General features: G+C 42.4%; 3 protein-coding genes across 4 annotated transcripts; 1 reads left to right on the top strand and 2 right to left on the bottom strand.

The window, feature by feature from the left end:
- Positions 1–452: 452 nt before the first annotated feature.
- On the bottom strand, positions 453–2128 carry crybb1l1 (crystallin, beta B1, like 1). Its single transcript, XM_086084465.1, has 6 exons — positions 2057–2128; positions 1838–1932; positions 1645–1763; positions 1413–1545; positions 1180–1322; positions 453–1106 (listed from the first exon to the last, which is right to left on the bottom strand). Exons 2-6 carry the CDS (start codon positions 1925–1927, stop codon positions 935–937), a joined length of 657 nt encoding a protein of 218 aa, XP_085940591.1. The 5' UTR covers positions 1928–1932; positions 2057–2128; the 3' UTR covers positions 453–934.
- Positions 2129–2823: 695 nt separating this feature from the next.
- cryba1l1 (crystallin, beta A1, like 1) lies at positions 2824–4717 on the top strand. Its single transcript, XM_086084466.1, has 6 exons — positions 2824–2981; positions 3106–3188; positions 3271–3389; positions 3579–3720; positions 3794–3936; positions 4192–4717. Exons 2-6 carry the CDS (start codon positions 3114–3116, stop codon positions 4337–4339), a joined length of 627 nt encoding a protein of 208 aa, XP_085940592.1. The 5' UTR covers positions 2824–2981; positions 3106–3113; the 3' UTR covers positions 4340–4717.
- Positions 4718–5371: 654 nt separating this feature from the next.
- LOC147168428 (uncharacterized) lies at positions 5372–12492 on the bottom strand. 2 transcript variants are annotated; one of them, XM_086084464.1, is made up of 8 exons: positions 12343–12492; positions 10481–10594; positions 9215–10353; positions 7915–8529; positions 7202–7306; positions 6265–6307; positions 6016–6174; positions 5372–5931 (listed from the first exon to the last, which is right to left on the bottom strand). In XM_086084464.1, the coding sequence occupies exons 2-8, from the start codon at positions 10581–10583 to the stop codon at positions 5699–5701; spliced, it is 2397 nt and encodes a 798-aa protein (XP_085940590.1). In that variant the 5' UTR covers positions 10584–10594; positions 12343–12492; the 3' UTR covers positions 5372–5698. The 2 variants fall into 2 exon arrangements, with proteins under 2 accessions (XP_085940590.1, XP_085940589.1); XM_086084463.1 differs by having other exon boundaries at positions 6016–6307.
- Between the last annotated feature and the right edge of the window lie 1438 nt (positions 12493–13930).

Below are 13930 nucleotides of genomic sequence, written 5' to 3'. Positions count from 1 at the left end.
TTGTAACTTGAAAATGAAGATGTGTATGTACGTCGAGCGCAATGGCACTTGTATATGAAAATAGGGCCCCCAGTGTTTACAAACAGAAGCCCTCTCTTCTTTATTGCCAAAAACACTTATCTCAGTTTTGTTTTGGCTTAGCTCAAGGGTTGGCAACACTGGTCCAAGTAAGCCGCATTCCCCCATGTTGTAGATGACTCCCTCCTCAAACACAGGTGAGGATCATTATCAGGCTTCTCCAAATCTTGCTGATGAGCTGATCATTTGAATCACCTGTATTGGAGGAGGGGTGACATCTAAAACAACACAGGACCAGGGATACCCCTGGTTTCATCCAGTTGTTAATTTGCTTTAGGCAGTGAAACACGTTAATTGAACTGCTGTCATTTATACAAATTTATGAATATACTGTGTCGTTTGCATTTTTAAGTAATAAGTCACATGACAACATCTTTGAAACAAAATCTTTTTTTATTGAAAACTTGGCCAGGAATCTGTACATCAGAGAGTGTGTGCAATTCACAGGAACCAGAGCAGGAGGTGCTAAAGACTCAGTTTCCCATGGCACATTGTACCCTGAACCACAAAGCTTGTGTAAAACGGCAATATGTGTCTTGTTCCTTCTTCAGATCTTTGAAAGAGAATAAAGATGGGGGCTAAAAAAAAAAAAAAAATTAAAATAAAAATAAAAAGAGAGAGAAAGGGGGAAAACTAAGCTCAGCCCATAGGGGAGAAAGAGAAAAATGGACAGTGAGGAATGGAGGTCCTTTCCACGAGATGAGGTCCAGGTCTAGAAGATCCTCACCCTTCCCCCTCGCTGCCTTTCGGCCGTTAAAGGTGGTCGGGTAAGGCCTCAGACATCTCTCCCCCTTCCCCTCTTCTTGCGCCCCTCTCCCTCACTTCCGCGCTTTCTCTTTCTCTCCTTCCCCGAGCCTCACTTGCTGGCCAAGGTGTAGCAGCCTTGTTGGTGCCACTGCATGTCGCGGATCCGGCGCACGGACTGCAGCTGAGGGGTGCGGGCACCGTACTCGTTGAAGTGCCTGTAGTCGCCCTTCTCCAGCAGGTACTGGCTGCCACGGTAACCGGGGAACTGATATCCCACGAAGCTGAGTAAGGGAAAACAACAAATAAGTGAAGAATGGAAATACAACAGCCGGTTCTACTTTGAGCTGCACTCACGTTCCACAGCTGACGATGATGCTGCCCACTCTGTCGGTGAAGCCGTAGGAGAACAGGCTGGGGACGTCGTCATCCATGATCTCCATCTTGCGACCTTTGAACTCTCCCACCTCGTGCAGGCAGATCTTGTGCTTATCAGGGTCCTGTTGGGAAAGAACCAAAGGAGCTTAGTATTGGTTGCTTACTGAGAAGGAGGACCCAAGAAGGGAGGGATTTGTTGTTGTTGTTGTTACCATTCGAACAGGCCTGAAGGACAGCAGGTAGTCGTTCTTCTGACAGTTGCTCCAGGAGTCCCAGCGGGGATACTCGCCCTTCTCCAGGATGTACATCTCGCCGCAAAGGTTTATCTGCTCAAAGCCCACGAAGCTGCCAATCAAACGGCATTATGTAGCAACACAGCAAACACACAAGTTGATAAAGACAGCGATGGGGGTGAGGGTTTGGGGGCGGGGTGGGGGGGCTTACGGGCCGCTTTCAACCCGAAGGGAGCGCACACGTTCCATGCCCAGCTCGCAGATGTTCATCACTTCGCTGCTGATCTCTATCATGCGGCCTTGGAAGTTCTCCTGGTCGAACACCAACATCTAGAGGGAAAAGGCAACGCTCAATCACGTTTTTCAGTTTCGACTGGAGAACTTCATGCGAGCGGCACCTTCACCTTGTAGGACGTCAGGCCGATCTCGGACTTCTTGCTCTGAGCGGCCTTCCCATCAGTCTGGGAAGAGGACTTGGATTTGTCACTAGACATGATTGCTGGGTCAGAAAAGAAGGGACAATGTTACATCACATAATCCAACTTGTCAAAGCCACCAGATTGTATCCACAAACCAAGCACTTGCAGTGTGTGTACTGTGTGTACTGTGCGTGCGCGCCTTACCTGATGCTTACACCGAGCCTCACTCAAAGAGTGTGAGCGGGCCGGGTGCACCCCTCCCTTTTATACGCTGGCGCCCACAGGAGAGGGATTAAGGCGAGAGAAACGAATCTGCTGAGGTCAGAGACGTGACACAAAAGAAAGGTCACATCATCAGTGGGGGACGGACACGAAATGGGCGGCGCCAGTCCGGCAGGGTGGGCCATACCCAGTAACCAACAGGGACCAATAGCTGGCTCAGTTGAACTTAGTGTGAATTATACAGTGCTGGTAGATAAATATGAAAACATCAAAAGTTTTTTTTTAATGGTGTTGTACTTGTCTAATTTGTATATTAAAGATGTTAAACTGCTCTATTTAAAGTCACTTTGCATTCAACTGAGATTTAATCCATGTGGAATTTTATAAAACAAGATGACATTGTTGCAAAAATAAGTCCAAATATGTCATCGAAACATAATTTCTTCAAACTTGAAATGTTTATTATATTTTAAACCAGTTTAGCATTTGATAACTTGTATAAACTGTCATTCATATCAACGATTGTGTATAGCCTCCCGGCCTTTAGTGGTGCTCCACTGTTAATCCGCTCACTCTCCGCCCCTATCAGCGCTCCTTTGTGCAGGCACACACGCTGGACTGCTGACCGGGGTCCGAACATACCGGACTGCCTTTGTCTCCTCTCTATGATATGTGCTGAGCTGGTCACAGCCGGCCCCCGGGCAGCCTGAGGGCGTGCCTCTCCGTGGGCCGCGAAGAGTGCGTGGCCTGGCGTGAACGTGCATCTGCAGGAGTGCCCCACCCTCACCCACCTCCCCACCCTGCGTGACCTGCCCGCCCATATAAAACCGAAGCGCCAGGTCCTCCCATAACTCTACGCGAGGCAGGCGGCAGGTGCGTTCAACTCCAGGGCTCTTCCAAAAATAAAGTAGGTAAAGTGTGTCAAAGAATGTGTGCACTGAATAAAGGACTAAATATATTGATGGTTTAGGTCATAGAATAACGGAGTCATTCTCTCATAAGTCCATGCTTTTTTCTTCACTGTGCATCAGGTGTAAAGATGTTCAGAACTACAAGATCCCCAATGATGCAACCCCTGGCCAACTCAGGAATGGGCATGGCCCCGTTCTTCAAGGTAACACTAAAGACGTGACTTTTTCTTCTTCTTTTTCTTTTTTACATTTATTATTCACGCTCACCTGGTGTTGCTTTCTCAGGTGACTGTGTTCGAGCAGGAGCATTTCCAGGGCAAGTCCCTGGAGTTCACCTCCGAGTGTGTCAATATCCAGGACTGCGGTCTGGACAACATCCGCTCCATCAGGGTAGAAAGTGGCGCGTAAGTCTCAAGCCTGTTTTCATGTGCTTGAGTGGGTTCTGTTCAGATCCTTATAACATAAAAAGAAAAAACAGAAGGATAATTAAATATTTTCAATGCAAGTGTGAATGTTTGTCTTGTGTGTTAAGTCCCACCTCGTCCTTCATTGATGGAACATTCGTATCAAGTGTCCTTTATCTGTTTGCGAAGCTGGGTCGGTTTCGAGCACCATGACTTCCAAGGCCAGCAGTTGATCCTTGAAAGAGGGGAGTACCCCCACTGGGACTCCTACAGCGGCTCCCTCGCTTACCACGTCGAACGCCTCATGTCTCTGCGTCCCATCTACTGCGCTGTAAGTACATGTTACGCTCCAAATCCATCCCTGTGCAGTTCTTCTTGATCCAAGACCGACGACCTTCTTCCAGTCTCACCAGAGCAGCCGCATGATCATCTTCGAGAAGGAGAACTTCATGGGCCGCAGCGTGGAGATCTGTGATGACTACCCGTCTCTGCAGGCCATGGGCTGGCTGACGCCTGAAGTGGGCTCCATGCATGTGCAGTGTGGCGCGTAAGTCAGTCAGTCAGTCAGTCAGTCTGTCTGTATATCTATCTATCTATCTATCTATCTATCTATCTATCTATCTATCTATCTATCTATCTATCTATCTATCTATCTATCTATCTATCTATCTATCTATCTATCTATCTATCTATCTATCTATCTATCTATCTATCTATCTATCTATCTATCTATCTATCTATCTATCTATCTGTCTATCTGTCTATCTCAAAGTGAAGTCCTGCAATTCGTTTCCTCCCACAGCTTTGTGTGCTACCAGTTCCCTGGCTACAGGGGCCAGCAGTACATCATGGAGTGTGAAAGACACAGTGGGGACTACCAGCAATGCAAAACCTGGGGTTCCCACTGCCAAACACCCCAGATCCAGTCCATCAGGCGCATCCAGCACTGAGAGGAGGAAAGCAAGACTGACATAACAGCTCCTTCCTACCTATGATCTCCTCCTTCTGTCTGCTCTTCATTCCCGTTGGGTGGAGCTACAACCCACTCCACACTGTTTCACAGATGAGTGTGATAAGAGACAATACGGCACAGCTAAAGCACAGGGAACTCCACCACAGTCCACACACACATGCCGACATAGATGACACCCGGGTAAGGTGTCTTTTTTTTTTGGTTCGAGGGCCCAACTCACAGACACGCACTGAGCTGTAGTTGAAAGACACTTGGAGGAGAACTTCCAAGTTGCGTTACAGCTCATGTGTGCTCGTTTTGTGTGGGGGAGGTCGACTCACAGGTTGATAGCAAATAAAGTCATTTTCACCTCAAATGCGTGTAGCGGTCTACGTTTTTTTCCTGAAATAATTGGCATATACAATACTTAAATGTGGTTTTAAAAAATTGCATCATGTTTTATTTGGATGAACTTTTTTTTAGTGAGTATAAGCGGACCAGAGAATGCACCTGGACGGATGCATTCTTTTAATCAAATTCAGTATATTATTAAGGCCACTACAATTAGATTTAACTTTTAAGTACAACACAGTTGCATTTAATGCTGTGCAATACATTTTAAATAATTTATTAGTTTTTAATTTTGCTATATTTAGGAGCAGTGCATAATATTACAGTGGCTTACAATAATATTTCGGAATAAAACCTCTGCCTTATCTGGACCTATACTATGCTACTGTATTTTTCTGTTGGTCATTATAGCAGTACATGGAGAGCAAAGTCTTATTTGAGGTAGTATTTGGCGTAAACAATTTGAGAACCACTGCAATAAGGCATTGTGGAAAATTGTCAAGAATTGAACTCTCAAATGAAGGAATGGACATTTGATTGAAAATGATCAACGATGAGGAAAATAAGTGATTATTCAATAGTATAGAATCTCATTCCGTATGAAGTCAGATATTATTGATCCACCATAATGTCTATTCACTCTTTTAAGTGGCGTGTGGATGCAAAATCAACCGCAAGGTATCAAAGATCGATTTTATTGCAGCAAAAATGGTTATGAATTCAACTAAGCCACTTGTATTTATAACAAATAAACATTTAAACAGTATCTTTCCTTGTAAAAGGACTGAACATGCCAGTCATAACTAGTTGGTTAACTGAAGAGCAGATACCTAATAAAGTTGTTGTGTGAAAATTGAGGTGACTTATAAGTGCTGTCAAGTATAATACTATCCTGATAATAAACATGATAAAATCGGATCATTTTAGTGTCAATGTAATACTCCAACGGCATCACTAATCCAACTCAAACAATGAGAACCAGCCTAAAGAACTGACACTAACCAAACTAACACAGGGTTACCTCGGCATGATACGTCCTTTCCGCAGCATTGCTCAGGGCGAAGGCCACTGGCGAAGAAGTTACGTATGCTCCTCCGACAACATCAATCTCCTCATCGTCTTCCTCTCGCTCCTCACTCTCTGAAGAGAGTGACCAGGTGATGGTGACCGGATCAGGGATGGATACCAATGGTCCAATCACATCGATGTCCTCCTCACTTCCTGTTTCCAGGCTGACTTCTGTTGATGAGAATAAAAGTGATTATTATTATTAGAGCCCATTGTTGTGCTCAGCCACCATTGTCTGTTCCTCGTATGCATTACCTCCTGTGTCGGCTGGCATGGTGGTCTCGCCAGATGAATTGTCAGGAAGCGGAACATTTGGCTCCAAGCGTTCCCTCTTGGCTTCACCGGCAATATATCTCGTGTCTTCTTCTGGCTGGGCTATCCTCTTTGCTGCCCTGCTCGCTGCCTGCTCCTGAGCTGCAATGTTTTCACATCTGACTTGAACTTCCTCAAGCGCATCAACCTCACCTTCACAGGGAAGCTTCCGGTTGGGCCGTCCTCGCTTACAGTCTGGTTGGCCCAAATGTAGCGGTGCTTGTTCTGGGAGTGGCTGATCGTTTTGATGAGACAATGTCATGGGACGTGAGTAATTTAAGTCATCAAAAATTATATATTTCCTAACAATAATGTATTGTATAATCTAAATGCGATTGGCTGGCAACCAGTTCAGGGTGTACCCCGCCTACTGCCCGAAGCCAGCTGGGATAGGCTCCAGCACCCCCCCCGCGACCCTTGTGAGGAAAAGCGGTTAAGAAAATGGATGGATGGATGGATGGATATTCTAAATGATTGCAAATGATAGTGACAGGCTGAACAATGCTCTTAAACTTAAGCGTGGTTTATGCTTGACACATGTATGTTCCAAGCATGGTAACACTACATGATAAAACTATTTTTACCAAATAAACAAACTTTATTGACAACTCGTGAAAAATACAAGTTATAAGTGTGAACAGTATACATACATATAACAAAATCAATAAAAGTAAAGAATCAGGAAGTAGAAGACCCGGCTCTTGCTCATCTGCAATGGGTTTAAGTAGTTTTCGTAGGTTCACTGTGCGAGAAATTTGCGAATTGCGTGTTGCTGAATTTACGTAATTTTGCCGAGCAATTGCGTAAAGCATAAACCAAGTTTAAGAGGGCAGAAGTTACAATTAATCTGTGTATCTAAGAAAAGTTTTTTTGTCACCATCTTGTGGCATCTATAGGCAATTACAGCCCTTTGGGAGTTCAATTTATATATTACTTTATGTGACCTTTTGTTTGGCGGTGTGCTGTGAGATGCTTCTAATGTAAAATATGGCCATTGGCTCAATAAATATTAGGAAACAAGAAATGGACTACAATGACATCTTCATGTTGCTGTCATTGCAAATCATGACTTTCTCAGAATTCATTTACTGCAATAGCAAAGGTAAAAGTAGGTGATAAGCCAACTCACTGTGATCCGGGTGGCCTTGCATATCCTCCTGATCGGATAAGCCTTTCTGATAACTGAGACTAGCTGATGCACTGATGACGAGTTGGCCTTCGATTGTGCAGGATTCTGGAGAGGAATCACACCATAATCAACAAATAGAATATTTTTCACATGAATATGGTCATTTGTATGTATACACAGTAAGTCCCCCCAAAAATGTACACACTCTTTAAATGACTTTGATTCTATTCTTTAGTTGTATTTCTAGTACAAAACATCCTAAGTAATGGCAAAGGTACGATTAACTTGTGCTGCTGGAAGTATGATAACATCGAGTACAAAGGTTGGCTTGGATCAAAGTAGGGTTGTCTACAAATTATTTTTGTAATTACAAATGTGTACATTTATCAGCAATGTATGGTGACGGGCGGCGCAATTAAAATCTCTCCCATTAGATGGCAGAAGGTACAACAAACGTGTGTATCCACCTGTCATTCATACAATAAAATAAGCCATGGATTGATTTGAGTATATCAGTGTTCAATTAAAACGGACTAGATTTCACACTGAGTAAAATGAAATTACATCATTATTATTTCAGTATTCATACTTTTTGTATTGAACGTTTTTTTTGTCATGAGACTTCTATATATGTCAATGAACGTAGACATGTCCAATCAAGGAGTGCGTTTTTGGGGCAACCTGCATATATATTAGTTGAGCTCAACTGCCACCTTGAGCGCCTGAAAGCTGACTGGATGCAGAGCGTCATGCCTGTTGAGTTTCACCACAGGCAACAATTGTAACTTCCTGTCTCCTCCGCCATCATCGATTTTATCATCAGCCATTGTGTCCCTCACTGACTCGCGGATACACTCCTTTACTTGTAGGGGACGCCATTTCTTTCGTGTGGGAGCTGCTCTTCGCCTGTTTGAGCGCGAACGTGAGGACGTTGTTTTCTGTTGTGTACGCTGTGGAAAGCAACTGCCATCTTGCTCCTCTTGTGTCTCCCTGTTAACACAGTTGTTACCGTCTTGCTCCAAGGACTCCAGGAGGTCTTCCAACATAGCCGTTAGATTTAACTCTGCTTGCGGCCCTACAACGACCACCTCGCTGTTTGCTTGTCCTGTAGCGACAACCTCTGTAGAGGCATGAGCGCATGAGCTAGCATGATAGCCGGCATCAGCACCACAGGGGGTGATGGTGCAACTGCACATCTGGGCTGTTGGAGGAAGCGGAGACGGTGGAGCGCCGCTGCTCATTTTAACCTCCATTTCACTCATCACTTCCTCAAAGAGACGATCAAAGTGCCCTGGTGAGTCCACAGGAGGCGGGGCAGTATGTGATACCTGGCAGGAGAATGTTGTTAGAAATGCAGTTTTTTTTTTCAGCTCTGGTGATTGTACATTCAAAAGTTCATCATTAAGTTTACCCGAAGGCTGAATATCACTTACATTTTTGAGAGTACTGTATATCATGCAGATGTGCTTAAAGTTTTGGCCAGTTGGTAAATATTGAGGAGAGGAAAGAATGGTGCTTATGCATGCCGCATGATGGCGGCAAAGCACAATTTTTTCCCTTACTTCAACATACCTGTAGTTATTTGGCACCAAGATGCCACAAGATGGCACCCAAGTAAAGCATTTACTGCATATTAGACTGTTATTGACCTGAGCACAAACCAAGTGAGTTTTTCAGCAAATAATGTAGGATAGTTTCAAAACAATATCTGCCCAATAGGTGACTCTGTAGAATCCAAAACATGCGGACGAATGTACAAATACTTCATTTTAATTAAAAAACAACAACAATAATAATAATTCCTGTTAATTTTGTACTGTATTATTGATCATTTAATTACAATTATTCAGCTATATTTAAAATGCAAATTGTTTATTTGACTAGTTTTTTATAATTTTTTGTGTTCAGAAATTAATGAGATTATTAAAAAAAAATTAAAAGAATCAATGGACAGGCCATAATTTGCCGGTATAACATCTCCTACTTTGGTGTATGTGTATGTCTTAACGTCACCTGTGTATCATGCAGTGTTTTCTTCCTCCTTTCTCGCTTCACGTTGTCCCCTCCTCCCATCCAGCTGTGACTTTTTCCACTAAGGCAAAAGTCCAATAATTTGGGCCGCCTTCGTCTCCCCTGAGGGCTCCAGGGTCGAGTCCTCAGGTGCAACTTCCTGCCTATGGTTCCTCCCCCCTGGCCTGTCCTCATAGAGGTCGTCCTCCCACACCTCTGCAGGAGCGACTTGTGCTGCCTGCTCACACGCACTTCCTGCACGTCCACCGTTTGTGTCAACCCTCCTCTGCCCCGCCTTCCTCTGCGAGCTCCGTTGCAAGCTCCTCCTCCACGCGGCCTGGCCCTGCCTGTTCCTCGCGGCTTGCTCTTAGCTCGCCCTGTGTTCGCCTCTTTGGAGTCCATGTCTAAAAAATGGCTGATGAATCCTGGAATGTCATCTAGAAACTGCTCAAACTGCTTGTCTTCTGCTCTTACACCGTCTAAAACGCGGGATTCTGCCTGAGGATTGCTGAACATGTAGCTCTGGGAGTCCGCAAGAGATGCCACGGATGAAGTTTGAAGATTTTGGGCTTCATCTAGCAAGCAGATGAGTGGAGTCGGAACATTTAGTTGGACAACTTGGTTGTCGGCCTGTACTAAACTCTCAAATTGAGCCACTTCAATGGTCTCGTAGGCTGGCATGGACTGACAAGAGTGGGCGGAGCTTGCTTGCATCTCTTCTGTCTCAGTTATTGTGTCTTTTTCGTCATTTGACAGCATCTCTTTCCAGAGGATAGCATTGCCGTCACCCACCTCCTGCCTCCAGCATGTGACTTCCTTCTCACTGAGCTCCACGGGATCAGTCTGTACACCCACCTCAGTGCCCACGCCACCTCGCCGGTCCCTCCGTGTGACCTCCACCAGCCCCAGGATGCCCAACTTGGCTGCTGCTGACACGGCCTGCTGCTTCTCGTTCTCCCCTTCCCCGGCCATCTCCCCCGAGTACAGCAGATTGACCACATGGAGCAGAGTGCGGGCTCCGACGGTCCCAAATTCCACCAGATGCTCTCGTCCAGCTTGGGGTGCCGGTGAGGAGGACAGAGCAGTGGACAGCTGGGGGCTGATGGCTGAAAGGACACAACTGTGTGCTGGCACTGAAACACCTGGAGGGACAAGAGATGCAATCAAGAGTGGGTCATGGTAAGTCATTGCTTTGGGCAAGGGTGCCAAACTCTTCCATCAAACTTATGGTTTCCATCTGAACCAGGCAAGGAGACAGAATTTAAATACCTTCTGCACGAAGCAGAGTGTCACAGAACTGTCGGTGCTGTTGCTGTCTCTGCAACTCGGCCACAAGATGGGCTTCAAATCCTGGCTTCTGGTAGCACCACATCTCCCCATCAACTGGAGAGGAGCAAACAGGGGAGGGGGGGGTGAAAATTCACATGTAAGCCTCATTGTTATAGTAATTAATAGCACTCTTTTAGGAATTAACTTGAACTTTGAAACATCTTCTCCAGGATTAGATCCCGTTAAAGATCAGATTTCAAGCTCTCCAGCACCCTTCACCAATCTTAATTAGTACCCCCCACCTCCCCCAACCCCCCAAAAAAACATGGGGAAAAAACCAAACATCTGACAAATATTGCTCTCGCCATCTCAGGTTTGAAGGGTCAACTCCTTTCGCTGACGTTAAACTGAATTTAGATCAACACTCCTCAGAATAGTCCAATGTGGACTTGTTAGCCATTCTTGGGTGTTTTGTGCTGTGTTGACCTGCAGCTGAGATCAAACTTCCTGACACCAGGCAGTCACGTTTATCTCCAGAATGCCCAAATAGGCTTTATACAGTATGTCATTGTATCCTGCACTGGCTTGACACCCTGTGCCAGATGTAGCAAAGCAGCCCCAGAACAGACCCGTTTCATCCATATATTTTTGTAACTTTATTTTTGTTAATAAATATATTATTCTGCTAAATGTTTGCATCTCATAAACATAGACCTAACGTGACTAGCCAAAAAGCTCCATTTTTTTTTTTATCTCTCCCAGACGTTCAATCAATGTCAAATTACGTTTACAACAAGGAGTGCTTTTTTTTTTTTATAAACAGGGTACCAGACTGCTCTTAAACGTTAACATTTTGATTCTAAAATGTGAGATAGGCAAAAAGTTAATTTGCTGATTTATTTTTATTATTACTGAACATTTTTGGTTGCGTATTTTTTGCTGATTTATCAGTAATATAGTGAAAATGAATAGAAATAATATTTACTAAGCAGGTTGAAGTAAATTTTATACTTGTGCCCCTAAAATACCAGGGTTTGGGGCCACTGTGCTACCAGTTTAAAAGTCTGAAACCCTGTCCTGAAGTCTTCAGTCAACTGATAAACTAATACATGTACAATTGCCCAAGAGGGAAAAACGGTGTTATTATCAAAACAAGATGTTATAAATTATGTGCAAGAGTTGGTTAAATGGCTTATTGGGTGTGTTTGGGTGCATGTATGCTATAAATATCACGTTATAAATATGTATTCACTTTAAGCTGGGGGTACCTAAGTGACATATTTTCAAATGTATACAAAACTTACTTAGAGAGCCAACTACAGCTTTACAAAACCCTGAATTATCTATGAAAACGTGTGTAAATACAAAAATGTTGCAATATTAAATTTTCTATCGAATTCTTTAAGGTAGCATTGTCGTTAAAAATTATTACCTACAAACTGTCATGAACACAATATTTTAGTGCCATGTCATACTAGTGCGATGCTTTTAAGGAGAGGAAAATATACTAACTTACCACTATTTTTTTTTTACCCCTGTGCTTGAACGTGGACTAAGTTATCATATTTAAGACTGACAAAATAAAATTGGCAATAATAAAAAAACTAAATCAGTTCGGAAATACAGAAGGAAAAAAAACCTAAAATACTGTGTTAGCATCGGTGCTAACAAACAGCATGCAGCCACATGAGTCGCAAGGCGTCACGTCAATTAATTAACCAGTCGTGAACTGCACAATTACGACTTTAATACAATCTGGACATGAAATTTGGGCTAGTTTTTAGTTGACATGTCCTTGTTGTGAGCTTCCTAATGCATGATACACTGAAGACAACAAACGTGAAAGTTGCAAAAGCACTCACCTTTTGCTTAAAGTTCAATGGAAAGTCACTTTTTTTGTTTTAATTAATAAAACAAAGTATTTTTTAAAAGGTATGACTAATGTTACAGTTACACCAAACGGACACTTTTTGTGTTCCATTGCATTTTGCCCTGTTAGCGTTGATGACGTCAATCATGAAGATTGGTGTAGTATTCATTTTGACCAATGGATGGCAGTAGCGTAAATACCATATGAGCGTACAAGCGTGAGAAAAGTAAAATAAATAAATCAATAACAAATAAATGACACAGTCAACATTGAAAAACACTTCCACCTTATTTTAAAAACGCTTCGTCTTATTGCTGATGAGCAAGAACAGGTGTCCAGTATTTAGTAGCCTAGAGAATCAACATGATACATTTGTATAACTGTTACTCAATTACTAGGAGTAGGTCTAACTAGAATTTTAAGGGTCAATGTTAGCATAATTTTAATATGTTGGATCAACATGATGTATTTGTGTTACTGTTAATCCTACACTCTGCAACTCAACATACTTGATTATTGTGAAATTAACTCATTTTGTTTAGGTGGAAATCATTTCCATAATTTTATTATGTTCACCCAACAAGTTATATTTGAGTGTGGAAAGTAAAACGCAAATTAAATAGACCAAATCTAAATGACACAATACAGTAACTGTTTCTATCAGAAACCGGAGACTCCAATAGAAACTCTTCAAAAAAAAGGAAAACGCCACTCTTTTGGGAAAAAGAAGTAGCAATATTCAATTGAATTCAATCCAAGGACAATAAATGAAAATAAATGAAAAGCATGTACCTCACAATTTTGTTGATTGTTTTGTTTTTCATACTAGAAATTTTCATTGGACAGCAATGATATGAAGGTTGAAAATAATCCATGCCTGCAACAACAAAAGTCAACAAAACACTGGAAAATAATGGAATGCTCACAAAGGTGGTGGCAAAGGAGTGTGATTGTAAACAGGGTTTGCGGGTGTCATAATCTAATAAACATAAAGGGTCTTTCTCTTTACCTGCTTGACTACTCAGTGATGTACATACAGTTATCAGTTCTAAGGACCAGATGGCTAGACCATTTGGTTGACCATGTTTTCAAGTGAACAATTTAATATTTATCATGTTGTATAACATAAATAAAGATGTGCTGTTTCACCCTACACATATGGGATGAATATAGAAATTAATTCATGCACTGCCATTGACAGCTATAAACGTCATGAATTCATTTTAACTTTCTATTAGTTTAAATTTTTTTCCCACTTTTGTTAACAAGAGTATTAAAACCTAGAAAACATGTTTTTGTACATTTAGAACAGATATAACATTTGTGATTAATCGTGAGTTAACTCGTGAAGTCATGCGATTAATTACGATCATCTGACACCCCCTAATTTTTAATAATCTTTTTTTTAAATAAATAAATACAATAATTGTAATTATTTTTTCCCCATTTTTTTATAATCTTTTTTTTTAAGAAAATATTATTTAAAAAAATAGGGGCGTCAGGTGATTACCATTTTTAATCGTAATTAATTACATGACTTCACTAGTTAACTCACAATTAATCACAAATGTTATATCTGT

Source organism: Leptonotus elevatus, chromosome 9 (assembly GCF_054856555.1).
Source record: "Leptonotus elevatus isolate MCC_2025b chromosome 9, RoL_Lele_1.0, whole genome shotgun sequence".
Classification (NCBI taxonomy): Eukaryota; Metazoa; Chordata; class Actinopteri; order Syngnathiformes; family Syngnathidae; genus Leptonotus; species Leptonotus elevatus.
Note: the sequence above shows the minus strand (reverse complement) of the source record. Positions and strands in the feature narration are given on the sequence as shown.

Coding starts and splice junctions, on each gene's coding strand:
- cryba1l1 (XM_086084466.1), top strand. CDS start 3,114: ATGTTCAGAACTACAAGATCCCCAATGATGCAACCCCTGGCCAACTCA. Junction 3,189..3,270: donor GCATGGCCCCGTTCTTCAAG/GTAACACTAAAG, acceptor TTGCTTTCTCAG/GTGACTGTGTTCGAGCAGGA. Junction 3,390..3,578: donor ATCAGGGTAGAAAGTGGCGC/GTAAGTCTCAAG, acceptor CTGTTTGCGAAG/CTGGGTCGGTTTCGAGCACC.
- LOC147168428 (XM_086084463.1), bottom strand. CDS start 10,583: ATGTGGTGCTACCAGAAGCCAGGATTTGAAGCCCATCTTGTGGCCGAG. Junction 6,308..7,201: donor GCAAGGCCACCCGGATCACA/GTGAGTTGGCTT, acceptor CAAAACGATCAG/CCACTCCCAGAACAAGCACC. Junction 5,932..6,015: donor CATGCCAGCCGACACAGGAG/GTAATGCATACG, acceptor TCTCATCAACAG/AAGTCAGCCTGGAAACAGGA.
- crybb1l1 (XM_086084465.1), bottom strand. CDS start 1,927: ATGTCTAGTGACAAATCCAAGTCCTCTTCCCAGACTGATGGGAAGGCC. Junction 1,323..1,412: donor CCTTCAGGCCTGTTCGAATG/GTAACAACAACA, acceptor CTTTCCCAACAG/GACCCTGATAAGCACAAGAT. Junction 1,107..1,179: donor ATCATCGTCAGCTGTGGAAC/GTGAGTGCAGCT, acceptor TCCCTTACTCAG/CTTCGTGGGATATCAGTTCC.